General features: G+C 36.5%; 1 protein-coding gene across 10 annotated transcripts in view; it reads left to right on the top strand.

Annotated features, from left to right (window-relative positions):
- The window catches only part of GABRG2 (gamma-aminobutyric acid type A receptor subunit gamma2), an 89,699-nt gene extending 71,557 nt beyond the window's left edge, over window positions 1-18,142 (top strand). For 5 of the 10 annotated variants that reach the window (XM_063643123.1, XM_055285358.2, XM_055285355.2 and 2 more), the window contains 4 exons: window positions 4,794-4,946; window positions 11,733-11,938; window positions 14,348-14,371; window positions 15,713-18,142. In XM_063643123.1, coding sequence (XP_063499193.1) covers window positions 4,794-4,946; window positions 11,733-11,938; window positions 14,348-14,371; window positions 15,713-15,988 — 659 coding nt within the window. In that variant the 3' untranslated portion in view covers window positions 15,989-18,142. The remainder of the gene's footprint in view (window positions 1-4,793; window positions 4,947-11,732; window positions 11,939-14,347; window positions 14,372-15,712) is intronic. The other 5 variants (XM_055285354.2, XM_055285359.2, XM_055285357.2 and 2 more) reach the window with 4 other exon arrangements.
- Window positions 18,143-20,470: the final 2,328 nt, after the last annotated feature.

Here is a 20,470-nt window from a genome sequence, read left to right as displayed (position 1 = left end):
CTTTAAAACTAGCTATAGCAGTCTTTCTTTTTCTTTTCTTTTCTTTCTTCCTATTTTTTTTTTTTTTTTTTGAAACAAAGTCTCACTCTGTCACCCACACTGGAGTGCACGAGTCTGAGGTGCGGTAGAAGGATCTCCACCCACCCAGTGCAACCTGCAACGTCCACCTCCCAGGCTCAAGGGATCCTCCCACCTCAGTCCCTGGAGTAGCTAGGACTACAGGTACATGCTACCATGCCCAGCTGATTTTTGGTATTTTTTTTTTTTTTGTAGTGATAGATTTTCACTATGTTGCCCAGGCTGGTGGTGAACTCCTGGACTCAAGCAATCCATGTGACTTGTGCTCCCGAAGTGGGATTACAAGTGCGAGCCATCACGCCCTCACTGCAGTCTTGATAACACAGAAGTCTTACATTTTACACAGTCAACCCCATAACTTTTTTCCTTTATGCCTTTTAAATTTTATGTTATAATTGACAAAGCTTTTTCTACATTAAGATTATATAGATATTCTATAGTTTTCATTCTGTAGTATTTATATTCACTCATAAATTTGGATCTTTGTTCCGTCTTAAATTTATTTTGTGTGTTAGAGTGAGGTACAGATCTAATTTCAGAAAACAATTTTCCCAAATGAAAACTCAATCAACTCTCCTGCATGCCTTTGGTCAAAATCAGCCTCATGAAATTATACCCCCAATTCAAGTGTTTAATGAGGGATGCCAAAGCTAGATCGAATGCATTGTTCCAGAACATCTCTCTGTCTATCTTGGTTGTAGAAAAAGAATAATCTTATGTCCTTTTAACACATTTAATTTAGAATCAGTTATAAGGCCCCCTATGTCTTAAACTCCACATTACCTAATACACTGCTGTATGCATAGCAGTGATTCAAAATATCTGTGGACTTAAAAAAGGAGCTAGAGAAAGGAATGTAAAGAAGAGTACAACACTATTTATGCCTTCAAAGTTAACCTAGTAGAATAAGATACACTTTATTCAACTATGTTTTAGTTGAATAAGAATGATGAGAGATGCATAAAGTGAAGATATATTTGATACTTCATTTTTTCACCATCCTGATAAAGCATTTAGGATATTTACAGATAATATATGCAAACCATTCAGCCCAGTGTCTACACATAGTAGGCTTTCATGACTGGTAACTTGAAAATTATGTTCTATTATTTCAGGGGTTCAATAGAGGGAAAGACTTCTTTACCATGGACTCTTCAAGTTTTTAAGATGTAGAAAATGAGAACCTAAATGCTCCACTAAATATTAAATTTTAAAACTATCGTATGGTTATTTACCACTACAGCTTAAAAAAAAACCTGCCGGCCGGGCGCGGTGGCTCACGCTTGTAATCCCAGCACTTTGGGAGGCCGAGGCGGGCGGATCACGAGGTCAGGAGATCGAGACCATGGTGAAACCCCGTCTCTACTAAAAAAATACAAAAAGTTAGCCGGGCGTGGTGGCGGGCGCCTGTAGTCCCAGCTACTTGGAGAGGCTGAGGCAGGAGAATGGCGTGAACCCAGGAGGCAGAGCTTGCAGTGAGCCGAGATCGCGCCACTGCACTCCAGCCTGGGTGACAGAGCGAGACTCCGTCTCAAAAAAAAAAAAAAAAAAAAAAAAAAAAAAAAAAAAAAAAACCTGCCATTGATAGTCTCTTCCTAAAACTAGACATAAGAATCTCACACACGCAAAAAAGATAAACATTAATGGATGTTGTTTCAAATTATATGTCTCTGCTCTTCAATCATAGCCTTCATCTATAAACTCTAAATTAAGACCAAAGCAGGAATGAAACTCATACATAAAATACTGTAACTTTAATGTCATATGTTAGGATAAATCAATACGAGGAATAAATCTGAAGTGGCAGAAGTAACCACCTTTGACTTGCTTGGCATTTAAACCTTTTGGGCTTGGGGAATCACTGATGTGGCACTTTAAGGGGATTTGATTTTACAGGCTCTTTAGCCCAAGAGTTTTTAGGAATACAAAAAGCCACCGTGGCCTTGGAGATATGACAGGCATCAGGCTGTCACTGTGAAGCTGCTTTGATTTTAAATGGCTTGTTCTCAAGTTTGAATCCATAATCCACTGGTAGAAACGCTGTAGACTTGCTGGCAAAGATGAGAGATGCTCAGAAGCCATTGCCTTATAATAGAAATTGATAGATAAGTGGACCATGGAAGTTTAGACTCTGACCTAAAGGGAAGTGGAGAATTGAATTGAGGTAATTATCTTGTTAACTTTGGACAAAATTAAAGTTCACCTTTAAAAGTGCCAGATCATTAATAACAAAGTGCAGATCCTCATTCACTTACGTGATAAAGTGAAAAGAAGTTACTAAAATTGTCTAGCTTTATTTAAAACATGATAATTCATAATTTTTTATTTAAACACATTTAAAATATGCAGAAAGCTCAAGGACTAGGAAAACAGGAGAAAAGGTACCCCTGAATATTATTATTTAAATGAAAAACCTTCCTTTATTACTTTGCTTTTCCTATCTGGAATAAGAGAGGATGCATTTGCATTTAGTATTCTGATCAAAGAAATGAGAAAGAAAAAGATAGATGTTAATAGAGGTCATCTCAAATTAAATCTTTTTACTCTTCAATCATAGCTTGTGTCTGTTATATTCTAAATTAGGACAAAAGCAGAGACCAAACTAATTTATGAAATACTATGGCTTTAAATAGCTTATGTTCAATAAATTAACACAGAGAAGCATATGCTATGGGAATTAGCTAAAATCTATTATCATTGATAAAAAATTTCTACCTTCAAGTCTTTAGGCACAGTTGCTAGATAATTGCTACTTATTGATCTCTGAGAGGAAACTGATGTCCCATTGGAAGCCTAATTCCCTGATCAGTGCTAGGGCATGATCACTACCTCAACCAGGTCTGACTTAAACAAATAACTGTATGCCAGTCTACCAAAAGGCAGTGTTAAGAGGCATTCAAAACCCCACTTAGGAAATATTGCAAGGTTAGGGGACAATCTACCCCCTCAAAGAGCAGCCAATAAAGGCCTTTCTATTTCAGCAGCTCTGAGGGGTATGGGGTGAAGCTTGAGAGTGGTAAAGAAAAACTAGACTGAGTAGTAATAACTCACCCTGCTAATTCAGTCTTCTCTGCATGAGGCTTCTAGGGCACCTTATTTTCAAATCAGATTAAATCAGCCAAGTAAGTACGGAAACGTAGGCACAAAGCCAACTAATCAAGCTAAAAGATATGATTTGAATTTAATTATCTATGTATTATAGAGCAAAATATAATTTAGCAAAGAAAAAAGAAGCAACATTTGAAAAGCTGTCTCATTTATTCATCTCACATTGTGAGTGCAGATACAATATTTGAAACTGATATTCTCTAAGAATATTTTAAAAAGGTGTAGTAACTGGGAAGTGTTTCTATAATATATTTTCTGATTTTAAAAGTTAAAATGCTTTAAAATTTTACTTGGGATGATTCAAAATGAATGACGTGGAATTTTAAGAGCAACTTATGCATCATGGCTTTAAAAAGAGACTTCAAATTGTGTCACAATAAATTGTTCTCATGCATGGCTACATGGTTATTCCTTTATTCTTTTAGTGGTTTTTCTTAATATATTGTCTGGATTATTTACATAAATTTTGCCTCTTTTTTTTCCTTTTCTTTTTTTAGAAGGAGTCTCGTTCTGTTGCCCAGGCTGGAGAGCAGTGGCGCAATCTTGGCTCACTGCAAGCTCCGCCTCCCGGGTTCATGCCATTCTCCTGCCTCAGCCTCCCGAGTAGCTGGGACTACAGGCGCCCACACAACGCCAGGCTAATTTTTTGTAATTTTTAGTAGAGACGGGGTTTCACCATGTTAGCCAGGATGGTCTTGGTCTCCTGACCTCGTGATCCGCCCGCCTCGGCATCCCAAAGTGCTGGGATTACAGGCGTGAGCCACCGCGCCCAGCCAAATTTTGCTTTTTAATTCAAATGTTCCATAATATACCTTCTTGATTTTTAGAGAATTTTATGTGTACAGTTTATAAAGGCATTAATTCATTTGCACAATTACTTGACAAATGTTACTGAATGCCTGTTTGGAGTCATGCAGAATGCTAAGTACTAGTTTGCAATGGTGGGCTTAAATGGGCACTGTTTGTAGACACATGCAGATAAAGTCCAGTAGGGGGAAAGGTACTGCAAAAATCACCACACAAATGTATAAACACTTAAAATTTAAAGTAACTGCTATAAAGGAAAACCATGTGATTCAATGAACATGTGAAAAAATGTCATCATAGGAATTTAGTTATAAATTCTGAGAAAAATAGTTATTTATTAGCATCAAGCACCAGGATATTCCTGTATGTTTTTTATAGATAAAGATTTTGTCCTAAGAAATAAGAAGAAATTGTTACAAAACCTAGAATGAACTGCAGACAAGATATGCACAACGTAGAAATACTGTTCCCTACCCCTCACCAAACAAACATTTTTATAATGTTTGTGAAGTAGGAAGAGAGTACGTCAGAAAGCACAGAAAGAAGAAAATATGATCAGTATGCTAAAAATGTTTCCTTCTATCTAGTAGACAAATTGCTTCTAAAAGAATTGGGATTCAGTTCAGGTTTTGTTTCATTTTTATTTTTTAACCCAAGTGGGCAAAAATAGTTTTCAACATACCACTTGTAGAAAACTCTTAATTTAAATGTGTGTGCATGACCATTAAATACATGCTTACTTTTAATGCTTTCCAGTGATTGATAAAGGGTTGTATGGTGTTATCTTTGTTCTGTTCCAGGAGATTATGTGGTCATGTCTGTCTACTTTGATCTGAGCAGAAGAATGGGATACTTTACCATCCAGACCTATATCCCCTGCACACTCATTGTCGTCCTATCCTGGGTGTCTTTCTGGATCAATAAAGATGCTGTTCCAGCCAGAACATCTTTAGGTGAGACACCTTTGTTTATGTTGCAGTTTCTCAAGATAAGTACCAAATACAAGTAATTTTTATTTCCATTTCTATGTTGATCTGCTTTAAATTTAGCCTGCAATTGCATAGAAATACCATTTGTTTCATATTCAAGAGAGTTGGCATTTTTTATTCACAATAGCAAAGACTTAGAACCAACCCAAATGTCCAACAATGATAGACTGGATTAAGAAAAGATGGCACATATACACCATGGAATACTATGCAGCCATAAAAAATGATGAGTTCATGTCCTTTGTAGGGACATGGATGAAACTGGAGACCATCATTCTCAGCAAACTATTGGAAGGACAAAAAACCAAACACCGCATGTTCTCACTCATAGGTGGGAATTGAACAATGAGAACACTTAGACACAGGAAGGGGAACATCACACACCGAGGCCTGTTGTGGGGTGCGGGGAAGGGGAAGGAAAAGCATTAGGAGATATACCTAATGTTAAATGATGAGTTAATGGGTGCAGCACACCAACATGGCACATGTATACATATATAACAAACCTGCACGTTGTACACATGTACCCAAAAACTTAAAGTATAATTAAAAAAAAAGATTTTTTACTTCTTTAGTTGGGTTCTCCTTAGTTACCTTGGTAGGTTTTCTTGAGTAACTTTTCTTAAGAAATTTTAGTTAACTATTTTTTAAAAACCGTTTTAATATTAACAGATGTGTTTGTTTAGGTCTCTGGGTAATATGCTGCAGCTGCTCGCACCAGCTCATGCAAGTTGATTGTGTTTATCTCTTCCCAACTTGGTATTCAGTGATGTCACATTGTTAATGTGAAGTCAGCCAAGGAGGAAATATTAACAACATGGAAACAAAAGTCAGGGCCTTCTTTTTTCTAGAATTAATTGTTACACATTTACCAGCATGCCATTGGCTGTTGGCTATTCCCCACATGAGTAATTATTGAGATAACATTTGAAGTAATTGGCTCTTTACAGAACAGCCATGGAAAAAATTATTTTTGAGAAAACATATTTACCTGTGAATTTTGTGGGGGAAAAGCGACTCAAGATTATTTGCAATTTGCTCGGTCTAATATATATGGTGATCTTTGTCCTGAATTTTCACATCTGTTTCTTCACATGGGGAGGAAGACTCACATAGACTGAAACAAAGCCCAACACGTGAAACTTTTTAAAACCTTAACTAAAAAATAAATCTAGTGAGACGTGAACAAAATTCAACACCCTTTCATCAGCTATGTAAAACCTAGAACCACATTCCTTGCTGTCTAAAGAGTCAGTAGGGTGTAATAGCTAGGAAATTGGGTTTTGGAGTCCCACAAATATGGGTTTGATATCACACATTTAGTACAACATTAGAATGTCATTTAATCTCTAATTCAGTTTCCTCATATATAAAACATGTATAATTTCCTGTACCTAACTTATTGGGTTCTACTAGGGTTAAATAAAGTATTCGATGCAAATTGCACGTGAAAAGTAAAGCCTCAGAAATGTTGGCTACTATAGTCATTTTCTGACAAAATGGTCTGTACTAAGTTATTAAGCTGAGGGCAGAAGTGATTACTGGGGGAAAAAAGACATCATTTGCATATCTGTCCTCTTCCAAACCTAATTTAGTTTCCCATCTGTTTCAAAAGAAAGTTATTTTGATTTTTCCTGTTATATGTGGTACTTTGTGTTACAAGTCCTTCTCAAAAATTAAAATATCTTGTCTAATGCTACATGCTGAAACAAAACCCAAATATGTTGAGCCTATTACTTTAGGACTATTACTTATCACTATGAACAGATATATACTGCATTACAAGCTTCTATGTCTCTCATCAGAACGTAAGTCTTGTACATCTCTAGTACAGTGCCTGGAACATGGCTGGTACCTCAAATAATTGTTCAATTGATGTATACACTTATGTATGGGTGGAGCAAATACACTGACGTATTCCAATCCACCTTCTTCCCCAAAACATTTTAAGGAAGATATTTCCAATCAATCTCTCCTCTTGAAGCCTGGATTCTTGCTGGCCAAAATCTCTCTCATGACTTCTTGGGTAACTCATTTAACCCACTCAGTAAATAAGTATTCGCTGGCAGAGGATCATGGTGGAAGAAGGGATCAAAGTGAGTGAGTTTTGGAATAAGCGAGAGGCCCTTGAGCAAACAGCAGATAGGTGCTTCTACTTGTTTGTAATCTGTAAGTCAGGAATGCTCAATATGGTCTCTATGTCTTTTCTATTCTTCACAACACCTGCATGTAGAAGTTGCTGTGATCATCATTATTATCACAATTTTTAGAGCTGAGCTAAGGAAGTAGAGGTGCTGCAAGGTTAGATGACATACACAAAGTCACAGCATAAGGAGGTAGTAGATCTGCACCTCAGCTGATGGGACATAGGTTTGCTGGGTAGGAGGCCTTGTTGAAGGCCAATTGTAGGTACAGTTGAGAAGCGGAGCTGAGCCAGTTTCTCTATTTTAACTTTGCTGTCTCACTTTTCTAGATCAGTGGTCCTTAAATTTAATTGCACATTTAAGTCACTAGAGGACTTTTTGAAGTGCAGATTCCTTAGTTCAACCCCAAGAATGCTTATCTAATGTGTCTAGAACCTGACTTAGGTGTTAGAATTGAAAAACAAACAAAAAATCCACAGGTGATTCAAATGTGCAGTCACCTTTTAGAACCCTGCTCTAGATTTCATTGAGTCCAATTACTATTCCCAATGTTTAAAATCCAGAGTTAAAAGAGAGGACCTTAAGCACATGCAGACCTTAAGCTTCTTGCCACAGAACAGTTAGGCCACATTGTTTGATGCGCAAGATAAATTTATCCACGTGACTCAGAAATACTGGCTATTTTCTGAGCACAGAGTCCTAGAGTATGGGCAGCCATCATCTTGGAGCATATAAAAGTGAATGTAGTTTGATGCCCAGGTGGTAGTTGTTGAGGCATATTTCTGTGTAGTGACAATGAATGAAATGAAAATACCATTTGGTACTTTTCACCTAACTGCTTTGAGGTGAGGTAACATCCCTGAAGAGCTTACTTCATGCCAAGACTGGAGGAACTGGTAAAAGCTATGGATATATTTCATCTACCCAGGTAAGATAAGTCTAACTTATTTACTTATCAAAATGGAAGCTGTCTTATTGTTGGTTGAGGAGCCAATATAAACCATCCCTACTCTGCCTCTCACTATTGATGTCATTGGAGTTTCTTTCCTGTGGCTCCAGGCAGAGCCCTGAAAATATAATGAGGCAGTTCTTCAAGAGTCTATTTCTACATGGCTGTGATGAATGTCTGTGTAGCCTAAATGACATTTTCCAAATTTGCTGGATCAGTATGTAACTTGCAAGTCAAAATTTGTTTCTCCCAAATTATCACATGCCACATTTTAAAAAAATTAACTCATCTACAGTACCTACCATAAATACTGACATTTTCACTTGTCAAGAGTCAAGTATGGCCTCAGGCCTGATTGTAAAATGAAGGCCACAGTGCCAATTTAGTTTTTCAGTCCTCTGCAAAAATATCAGTTGTGATTAGGCACAATGAGAAACTTACATGAATTAATGCATAGACAATCTAATTAAATGTTTTTTAGTTTAAGAAATAGAACTTTCTTTTCTAAAATAAAAACTATCAATACCTAATATATATTAGGATTTTACTAGGTATTGGTACCCTATGCACTTTTTAAATTTAATCTTCACAAGAGACTTATAAGGCTCCCCATCATTACCGCCACCACTCCCAATTTGTAGATGAGGATCTGAAACCTCCCTAAGGTTCTACCATGATATTATGCAAGACGCCAGACCCATATCACCTCCCCAGTCAGGAATCTACAATAGGTCCCATCTGTCTGGTGCTTCATGCCATGTATTTTTCATGTATTTATGGAGCTAAAATACTGTGGTTCAGAGCACAGCATTTGAAGTCAGGCTACCTAGGTTTGTAGCTCATCTCTAACACTTACTATCTTGAACAAGTTTTTATTCTTCCAATGTTCAGTGTTTGTCACCTGTAATAATAATACTTACATCATAGAATCATTATGAGGATATTGTGAGATAACAGAGAGAAAGTGCTTGACACAGTATGTGGCCCAAGGGAAAGATCAATAAATCTTAACTACTTTATTTGCAATTAAAAATATCTCCCAAAAGTCATAATTACAGTTTCCTATTCTCAAATGTAGATTGAGCACCTTTGATCTTTTGGGTATATACTATGCATTGATTCATTGTTTCACACATAAATGAACAAACATTTATTGAGTCCCAGCATGATGCTCCACTGTGGGGTTATAGTAGTCATCAAGACGGATTCTTTTTTCATACAGTATACAGACTAGAAAGGGAGATTGGTTATTACAAATCAGGAATAGTATAGGAAAGGGCTGATGGTATTTATAAACATAGTTCCCTTGATCATCTCTTTCCTGTATTAAAGGCTACCCTTCCTCTATAGTTATTTAAACCAACACCAGTCTTTCCACTCTCTGGAATTTCTTAACAAGTATGTATTTAGGAAACTTTCATATTAAGCTACAATTAAATGACCCAAGAGAACCACATGGTTCTTGGAAATGTAGCTAAACTCTTCAAAAATTGCTCGGACAAAGACTTGAACGATTAGGAAAATAACAGTAATTTTATTTCCTCTTACTTATCCTTTATTCAAGAGTGTTTTTGCTTTTCTCAGCTTTCTTCTAAGCATATTCTACCAGTTACCTACTTATTAGAGAATAAAAGCTTTACCTCTTTTCCTGTATGACACTGGTGCTTTTCTCAGTATCTTCCTCTTCTCTTGCCCTCCAAGTCTCTCTACCTCTTTCTTTCTTTCTTTCTTTCTTTCTTTCTTTCTTTCTTTCTTTCTTTCTTTCTTTCTTTCTTTCTTTCTTTCTTCTTTCTTTCTTTCTTTTTCTTTCTTTCTTTCTTTCTCTTTCTTTCTCTTTCTTCTTCTTTCTTTCTCTTCCTTCCTTCCTTCCTTCCTTCCTTCCTTCCTTCCTTCCTTTGTCTCTCTCTCTTTCTGTCTGTCTGTCTTTCTTTTTGACAGAGTTTTTACTCTTGTCACCCAGGCTGGAGTGCAATTCCACGATTTCAACTCATTGCAACCCCCACCTCCCGGGTTCAAGTGATTCTCCTGCCTCAGCTCCTTGAGTACCTGGGATTACAGGCACCCACCACCAAGCCCAGCTAATTTTTTGTATTTTTAGTAAGGACAAGGTTTTCACCATGTTGGCCAGGCTGGTCTCAAACTCTTGACCTCCTGATCCACCCACCTCGGCCTCCCAAAGTACTGGGATTTCAGGTGTGAGCCACCATGCCTGGGCCGACCTGTTTGGAAGTTTCCCTAGCACTTCCGTTTGACAGAGGAGAATCTGACTGTCCCCTAGAAGTCTCTTGGTTGGCCGTAATAGTCAGAATTGCACATCATTAAATGATGCAAACTTTATTTTTCTTTTCTGTCCCCCGTAAGAAATATAAATAACAAAACCTGGTAAAAGTGTGGGATTATTGCTTTTAGAGTACAGAAAGATGCCTCCACTCAGGATTAGAAATGCTGAACTAGAATCATAGAATGGTAAGCTAGGTGGACCTTCAAAGAGTTAGTCCCACAGATGAGAAAACTGAGGCCTAAAGTGTTAAGATGACTTAAGTTCCTATAGCAAGAGCTAGAACCTATTTGAATACTGAATCCATGTTGCCTTCAGTATAAATAACACAACTTTGCATAAGAGAGCTCCTCATCCTTCTCTGGTTGATAAATATAGGTTGTCTTGACTTGGTCCCTGTCACTAAACAACCACTGGAGAGGACAGGTTTGGATAGATGCTGTTGTATAATTAGTAAAGTATGAGCTTTGAAATCGCACATGTAATTTCTGTGTTCAATTCTGTCTGCTACTTACCAACTATTGGATGTGGTACTGGTCCTTTAGCCTTGTTCTTCTGATCTATAAATTCAGAATGAAAATACCTGCTGTGAAGATTCAAAGAAACAATGTGTATGAAGTGCTTATCATTGCCCTTGGCAGAAGGAAGTTTTCAGTAAATATTACTTATTATGTTACTTCTGAGATACTTATTTTAATTCTATCATAATCTAAAAAGAATCCATCAATCAGAGCATATCACTTACACATAACCCACCTCCTTATTTAGCATATTTGAATAATTTCTCCTTGCACTTGGAGTAAAATGTAAACTGTCTGCATGTGCCACATTTTATAACTTCCTTTTTATCAAAATAATTTTAATCCCCTTGTCCCTCCCCAGGTGCCAGGTCTTCTAAAAATTTAAAAAACAGGCAAGATTTCTCTTTCTCAGAACCCTCCCTTAATTTAATAATAATCAAAAGGTTAGTTTCTTTTTACATTTTAAGCTTTACTTTAAACATCAACTCTTCAAAAAGGTCTTCTCTGAGCATTCCATCTAACTACATTATCACCATCCCTGTATTCTCCATGGCACATACCATAATGTGACATTATACTTTTCTCTGCTGACATGATTCACAGTACATCTCTCTCACTAAAATACAAGGTACATAAAGGCCAGACCAAATCTATTCATCAGGGTTTGTCATTTCAACTGATACATAGTAAACAGGCAATAAATATTTGTAAATAGAGTGAATTAAATCCACTTATACCTCCTTTCCCATTGCTGAAACTGCCCATCAGAAGTCATGAAACAATGTAGTCTCACGAGTGACTCAGTTACCCAACTTGCTTATGCAATCACATGACCTGTTTTATTACACCTCTCTTCAGGTATCACCACTGTCCTGACAATGACCACCCTCAGCACTATTGCCCGGAAATCACTCCCCAAGGTCTCCTATGTCACAGCGATGGATCTCTTTGTATCTGTTTGTTTCATCTTTGTCTTCTCTGCTCTGGTGGAGTATGGCACCTTGCATTATTTTGTCAGCAATCGGAAACCAAGCAAGGACAAAGATAAAAAGAAGAAAAACCCTGTATGTATCATTTTCCACTGGGACCATTGAAATTGTTATGATTTCGGTTTAGTTTGTTTTCATTAGCCTATCTGCAGGCTAAGGCTCAGCAGTTTGGGCTCCAAGAAGAATACAGCATGTATGAGTTTAGCCAGGCCATAATGATTCATTTACGGTCATTAGTTACTTGAGAGAGACTCAAGTCTGTTTCTGTTTCTCTATGTCAGAATTCTTATGCAAATATAATTACCTGCTCTCTTTATTTTGTGGAGACTAAAGCCATTTTTGAGAAATGTGACCTTCTTGTTGCTATTATTCCAGGTTTCACTGATTTTTTGAGATGGAGTGTCACTCTGTTGCTCAGGCTGGAGTGCAGTGGCGGGATCTCGGCTTACTGCAACCTCCGCCTCCTGGGTTCAAGCAATTCTCCTGCCTCAGCCTCCTGAGTAGCTGGGACTATAGGCTCATGCCACCACTCCTGGCTAATTTTTGTATATTTAGTACAGACGGGGTTTCACCATATTGGTCAGGCTGGTCTCAAACTCCTGACCTCGGGTGATCCACCTGTCTTGGCCTCCCAAAGTGCTGGGATTAGAGGCGTGAGCCACTGCGCCTGGCCATGATAATATTATTAAGTTACTGATGTTTTAAATTAAAACTTTCATCTAAGGCATTCCACTAGGAAGCTTTAAGGTCCTTGAAATTTCAAGGCTGACTACATTTTTGCAAACGATTTAGTGTATGTGTGGAGGTGGAGTGTGGGTATTGTCACCAGAGCATTTCTATTGATTTCATTCTCGAAATGTATCTTTTTCTTTTTAAAACAAATGATTTACTATTATACGGGCAAGTTAGTTAGCCTCCTTGTGTGTTGTATGTATATATATATATATATATAATGTGTATTATTTAAAAACACTTGTCTTATGGGACTACTATGAGAAATAAATGTGGCGATGAAGGGCAAAACAAAAAATCCCAAAATATTACATAGTACTCTACACATGAATGTGTAGATAGTTGATTTTGATGATTTATACAGTTACCAGCCTGGATTGATTTCAGTGTCACAATTTGAAAACAGGGAGGATGACTTCTACTTGCCACCAAACTTTAAATAGTGAGGATGAGGCGCAAACACAAATGCCTAAAGCAATTGTTTTTTATTGTGAGTGTTGAGGAGAGCACATAGTTACCCATTTGCACACCTGAACAAAGTGGCTGGCTCATAGAAGTCCCCACAAAAGTTAAGGTCCATTCCCTTTCAAGATATGGGCAAAGAGAATCACCTGACAATCCTGGGTCGTGGCCTTCTGCTTTGAGAGCCATAATACTCTCTACCTATCCAATCCAGAGACTTTGGAGGTTGAATTGTAAGGAAGGAATTTAGCTGATTCTAGGTTGTATTCTGATGCAGCTCCAGAAACCCAAGTGAAATACTACAAGAGTAATGTATTTATTTGAATGTAAGACTTTGGAACATGTAAAGAAAGAAACATCATTATTCTTGATTTTTAAAAAATGCTTGTCTTTAACTACTCAAATATTTACAATGCTTTATGCAGTCCTTCCCTTCCCTCTCTGTTTTGCCTCTCTCTGACTTTCCATTTTCTCTATCCTTGTTTTATTTTCCTTGTTGTGTTGTTTTTGTTTGCTCCCTCTTGTTCACTTTCCATTTCACTCTTCCTCAAGAAGGTGGTTCTATTGAGAGTTGGCATATTACCTGCCAGCTATAACAAGGATGTAAGGAGTGGCTTTCAAACAAGTTCTGATGAGTCCTTTGGAAAAAGCCCCTTGGCCCTCTCTGTCAGCTATGCCATTGCAGAGTGGATTTTGTTGCAAAGATAGAAGCAGATTCCTTTATTCAGGGTCATGGAAATGGCAGAAGAAGAAAAGACAGAGGAGAACAGTTTAAAAAAATTGAGAAAATGAAATTACCTGAGAATTTCATGCACTTCTTTTTAGGCAATTAGATGATTTATCAGAGCTAGCAAGAAAATAAACTAGGAATGAGAAGCTGAAAGTTTATTTTCCTGTTCCATCTGCCTTTTGGATAATTGTGTCAAGACTCACCTATTAAGTTATCCTTGATAATAATCAGAAAATAGAATCATGGTATTTTTAAACAGGGGAACCAGACAATAGAAAACTTCCTCACAATTGAACAACTCTGCCTTCTTCAGTCAAATAATTGTAGATTAATTTATTAAAAATTTCACTAGTAATTACAAAATTACACTTAACTTCAAGCAAATACTTTATCCCAAGCTCAGAACTCTCCTTCTGTGTTTATAATTTCAGTTCATTCCACTTACTATGTTTTCAAAATGTATTTTTAATTTATCTTGTCTCTCTCTTTTTTTTCTTTTCTTTTTTTCTCCTTTTTATTAAAAACAAATGCAATTCTCTTTTCTGTCTACAAACCCAAAGCTTCTTCGGATGTTTTCCTTCAAGGTATAATGTTTTTGGAATGGAAATTCACTGCATGCAACTGCTGAATTTAACTATTAATGCTTACATGGTGTTTTATTTTGTTTTATGAGTAGACATTTAAGCATTCTACTAGAGATAATATGTTGGAGAAAGTTCTATAGACTTCTAGAGTTGATTCAGCAACTATACACTAATTCACATAGGTTTTAATCTTACACCAAGTTCAAAAGCTATAATTCCTATAAGATGTCATAGGTAAAGAAGGCTGCTTTATCCATCAAAGCCAAAATGAGCTTCCTCTTTTCAGATGAAAATGGGATTGAGTCTTACTGGTTACATCTACCAAGTTTGTACTCTTTTAAAACTAAAATTTAACTCTGTAAATCTTAATTCAAAATGAGTTCGTTCATTAATTATTGTTTTGTAAACTTAATGATTTCTGTTTTTCTGAACACTACCTGTAAGTTCTGTAAGAACAATATTCTTTTTGAAAGGCTTTGAGTTAAAATATCCATTCCTTATTTCCAGAGCGATCCCTGGGCTTGTTGGCTGTACTATAATATGTTGCAATGAGATTTCTATTCAAATATAATAGCTGATTCTGAGACGTTAGAATTTCTTTTTACATTATCCTAAAATGAAATCATCCAAATTAACATTAAATATATCATTTAGTTGTATAGAAATTTACCAACTGCTCTAGCAGGAAATTTGACAAGTAGTAACCTTCTTTTCTCAGTTTCCGTTCACATGTAGGTAAACGTTGACATTCTTAAGCTTATAGATGGTGAATATTAGAAAAAGTATCATAGTCTTTTAAAACATAAGCCATACCGTTGTGGTATAAAATAAGGAAAATTCTATATTTATATAGATTTTAACATTTTCTATTAACATTTAATACATTTGCTCAGTGTAATGGGTTTTCTATTTGCCTATAACTAAGCATGACACAATATTTGATTTCAGAATTGATGCATTTTTATTTCTCTGTTCCACTCACATGCAGCACCATTAAATGCCTTCATGTAACCAACCTCACATCTAGTAGTTACTAGAATAAGATTCCATGTAATTTGATTTAAATACCTAACTTTGAGTTCTTTTGGTGTTCAATCTCCTTGCTATAGCTATTAGCTTGATGATATTATTTTCAGCTGCACTGCTTAAGCTCAAAATTTGAAATCTGCAAATGTGCTATCTTTCTAAGTTCAGTTTTACCATTGTAGATCATGATGTCATAGCAATTTCCTGAGTACCCATTTTCAGATTCATCATCACATTGGTGGCATTGTGGAAAAATAGCCTAGGATCTCTCGAGAACAACTAACTGATCCCTTTCCTTCCCTACCCTCGTCCCAGGCCCCTACCATTGATATCCGCCCAAGATCAGCAACCATTCAAATGAATAATGCTACACACCTTCAAGAGAGAGATGAAGAGTACGGCTATGAGTGTCTGGACGGCAAGGACTGTGCCAGTTTTTTCTGCTGTTTTGAAGATTGTCGAACAGGAGCTTGGAGACATGGGAGGATACATATCCGCATTGCCAAAATGGACTCCTATGCTCGGATCTTCTTCCCCACTGCCTTCTGCCTGTTTAATCTGGTCTATTGGGTCTCCTACCTCTACCTGTGAAGAGGTATGGGTTTTATTGATATGGATCTTATTCACTGAGTCTCATGGAGAGATGTCTGTTCTAAGTCCACTTAAATAATCCTCTATGTGGTTGATAATGATCTGAATTTGTTTCTATGTCCAAACCTGGTAAATTTTATAATGTCATATTGTTTGTGCCCAGCCCTCCTTTGGTTAGTGTACTTTGAACTTCAATGTTTGCTGTGTTTCAAACCTGCAAGGCAAAGTAAAATTAGAGCAAGAACATTCAAACCAAGTAAGATATTTTTCAGCTACAGCAAATGAAATAGTGAAAGCCCTGACTATTTACAGTAGTGGTATCCTTACTAGATTCGTAATGCAATTAGATAGAAAAGGTCCAAAACTGTACCCTATGTTCACTCCAGGTCAAGTTGTGATAAATTTGATCCCAATAGAATACCTCCCTCATTTAAGAAAAATCATAACTCATTTTAAATATGAAAGCCTAGTCCAGAAATCTATTACACCTTTATCTCAAAATAGGAAAAAAATTTCCTCCACATTCATGTACAATGATGTAAATATTTCAATAACTTAGAATGCTTCAAGTTTAGTGCATGCATCTCTTTAGATCCAAAATAAATGGATTGAAGTTATCATCCTATTGTCTTTTATTTTGTGTCCTTGGGCTGTAAAAGAATCCTGAATGTAATTATAAGGATTTGGGTTTGGAAATGGAGGGAGGAATTTTCATTGCCTTCTCCCTCATGCATGAAGATTCGAACAGCTTATTTTTTCCTTGTATGACATATTACAACACTTTAAGTAAAATATAGGCTGAATAATCAACATTTGCCACCTCTAAATATGCCCAATTTCATAACTAGAGTATAAAGTAATTGTATGTGCTTGCCGCTATTTTTTTCTTCCTTTTAGGATGATAGATCATAACAGAACTTATTCTCCATCTCAAGATCTGCTTCTAGTGATTGTGAGTGCCTTGTGGGCAGAATCCTTGTCATTTCCTCTTTGGGTCTGTAGCACCTTGCATAGTGCCTGGCACATAGTTGGTGCTCAATAAAAATGGTTTGACGTGAATTGCCCTCACATGCTTCTGGCAAATCTCTGTGCTGACCTGAAACCAGTGATTCATCTTCTCACATAGGTGTTGTCAAGTGATATTTGATTTTGTAAAAATAACCAGTAGGATCCAAAGAACTTTAGCTATTTATGTTCATCTTCAAAAAATTATTTTAGGCAAAGTCCATACTCATTTTAAAACAATATTTATGTCCTATGTTTGTGTATAGAAATGACTCTACTAGGGCATAATTAGAATTTGTGTATTATTTTTCCAGGTTTGGGGATGAGTCAGTCCTTGCCCATCCACAATTTTGTTTGTGAACTTATAACAGGAATAAGCAAAATTCATACCTGACTAGTGTTCAGAATGTAGTATTCTGTGCGAAAAAGTATTGAAGATTAGCTTTTAAAAACAGAAAAAAAAATGAATGACTCACATAGAAGTTGAGCCAATGACTGTGGCCTCATTAGATTATATTGTAATTAAACAAAGCAATTTCTCCAGACTTAAAACATGATGAGTTGAGCTCTATCTTCATGTACTCATCCTGAATCCTTATTTTTCTAAAATAGCACCCTTTGTTAATTATTTTTATGGAAATTATTACTGTGTCATAATTAAATCATAGCTAGTATAACTTTACAGATAACCTAAAAAGAATAGAAAAGAAGAGAGAGCGGCTTTGTCAATATAAAACCATGTAAAGTCATCATCAAGTCATCTGGATGAATCTTGAAACACATTTAGCTGCCAGTTTTACAAACCTTTAATATATCAGTGCTCCAGTATATAACCTCAAACAAATGTAAATAGAATGAATTATTTTCTTGTTTTGAATTGTCAATATATTAAATGTTGACTCTTTGGGAGAGTTGTTGGCAAGTTTCAATGGTGAGAAACATGTTATTGTCAACTTGAAATCTGTTCTGTAATGGGGACACTACAAAAAGCTAGCTTTCCAATGTGTGCATAGTATTGGCAATATGAATATATATTATATATAATCTAATACTTATTATAAGCTGCTCCCTGTCTATGTATTTGGAAACCTTTTCACAAAGGGAATTGCCTAACATGTGGACTTTTACAATAAAAATGCTGCATTCTAATCCATGGTGGCATCTCAGTAGTCTGGTGGGACTGTTTGTCTTAGAGATTGTGACCTCTCTTTCCTGTCTCATTTCCCTAAATCCCCTCTCAGTGAGCTTTATCTGTGAGCCATGTGACTGTGTTTTGCATGGTGGTACTCTTCACCTCAAAAAAATTAAGAGAGGCGCATGGGTTGTAGAGTGAAGAAGAAAGGCAGACATGTAATAAAGTAAGTAAAAATTCAAGCCTCCTCTACCTCAAGAATTTCGGTGTGGTTAACGTTAATTCCAGTGCCAGACAAAATTGGGATCCCAGCTTTACTATTTACCAGTTGTTAGACAATTGTCAATTCAGCCTTTAGAATCCTCCATTAAAAATAATTTATGTATTTGTTTATTTGTTTAGAGACGGGGTCTACCTCTGGCACTCAGGCTGAAGTGTAGTGGCACAGTCATAGCTCACTGAAGCCTCAAACTTCTGAGCTAAGGCATTCCTCCTGCCTCAGCCTCCTGAATAGCTGGAACTACAGATGCATGCCACCATGCCCAGCCAGAAGTCTCCATTTTAGCAGCTATAAATTAGATATACTAATGCTAACCTATGTAGTGACACCCAACAAATGGTCAAAAGCTCTCTTCCTCACTTCCAACGCCTTCCATGCACTGCTGTCATGCTCCCTTCATCCTATCAAACTAGCTTCCCTAATAGAATCCAGCATTAGGCAAATAAGCCTTTAAGTGACTCTATTTCATTTTTAGGAAATACTTGCATTGCAAGTCTTTTAAACTATATGTTGGAAATTTCTGTCTCATTGGAAAAAAACTTACACGTTACATTAGTTATTTTTAAGGCCAAAGAACTGTTATTTGTACCCCCAAAATTTACAAACATACGAAGTTGATTAGCCCTACTCCAGAGACAATGTCAAATTTTCTTGAAGTATTTTGAAATTCTCCCAGGAATATAATATGATCTTCACAACACAGCTGCCCTAACGATCCTTGGCCCCATTCTCTTGGCCCCTCATGTCTTCCTGCAGCTAATTTAAACATCTATTTCTCACCTTCCAAACCTATAAAAATATAGTTTTCACTTAGATGTTGTCTGCTGTCTAACTCAATGCCCTGAACTTTAGCTGGGTGCATATCTTTATATGGCCTTCATTCCTTGTATTAAGTCTCATTATTCTGACTAGTAGCAAAAATTTTTGTCTGCAACGAAGGTCAAATTAAGTTAACCAAATGATGTGGTCTTCAGGGATTATGTCAAAAATTGCTATCTCTATGCTTTGTCACTATGAATCTTTGTCAAAAGTGTAGAATATGGGGGAATGACGTAGACCAAGAGCTCGTCTATGTTTTTCAGTGCTCAGGGAACTGCCAAAGGTCACACAGCTAGTTAATGGACAGATCAGGGGGTCATCTGAGCATTGCTTTTTCCAATGTGTCTCACAGTATTTCAGAATTTAGAAGTAAAATTCTGGAATACTTTATCTTTCTGTTAATATTTTAGGATCTGCCAAACTGCAGGATGCTTTTTTTCTTTGATCTAAACCTCACTTTGACTCATTTTATTGCAATAAGACAGGAAGCTTAGAATACCTAGTAACAGAGGGAAGTCAATGGGTTTTGTATTTATTTTATTCCTTCTCATGTGAAATGACCAATTGATATTTAACATTACCCATACTGCTTTCAGAATGCTGTTTCAAAGAAACATCTAAACAACTCCAGACCTAGAGTTAGCCTTTGTCCTTTGGGGTATGTGACAGTAGACAACCAAAAAGTTTCCATGGCTAGGATCTGCAGGCTCATTCTTTCTACTATTTAAGCAAAGTGGTGGGGAATGACCTATTATGATTCTTTCTAAGGTTACAGATTATAGAGCAATTACAAAATCTAGTTGTAACTTTCTTTTGCCACATTTTGGATAATAAAGAAATAGTTTCCTCTAATTATGGTTTGTGTAACTAATTGGAAAAGCAGAGGCTCTTGATCCAGATTAACTAGGTTCAAATATCGGCCCTGTCAACTTTTGTCTGCCTTAGTTTTCTCACCTGAAAAATGGAGATAATATTGGTGTGTATCTCAGACTTTATTATAAGGAGAAACTGAGTTAATACCAAAGAATTACTGGATGCTACTAATTTTCCTCAGTAAGGATATGAAGTTTCAGAAAATACACGGTACAAGAACCATATCTACTTTGCTTAAAAATATTGATTATCATTTGTGAGGACTGCCTTTTCTCATAAAAAAAGTCACTGGACCAGGGATAGAAATTTCAGTTAACATCTGGGGATTTCCAAATATTCCTATCTTGATGATATTCAGTTTCTAACGTAAACG

The sequence above is a fragment of the Symphalangus syndactylus genome, chromosome 7, assembly GCF_028878055.3.
Source record: "Symphalangus syndactylus isolate Jambi chromosome 7, NHGRI_mSymSyn1-v2.1_pri, whole genome shotgun sequence".
NCBI lineage: Eukaryota > Metazoa > Chordata > Mammalia > Primates > Hylobatidae > Symphalangus > Symphalangus syndactylus.
The sequence above is the reverse complement of the archived record's forward strand: the minus strand, read 5'-3'. Positions and strand labels throughout refer to the sequence as shown.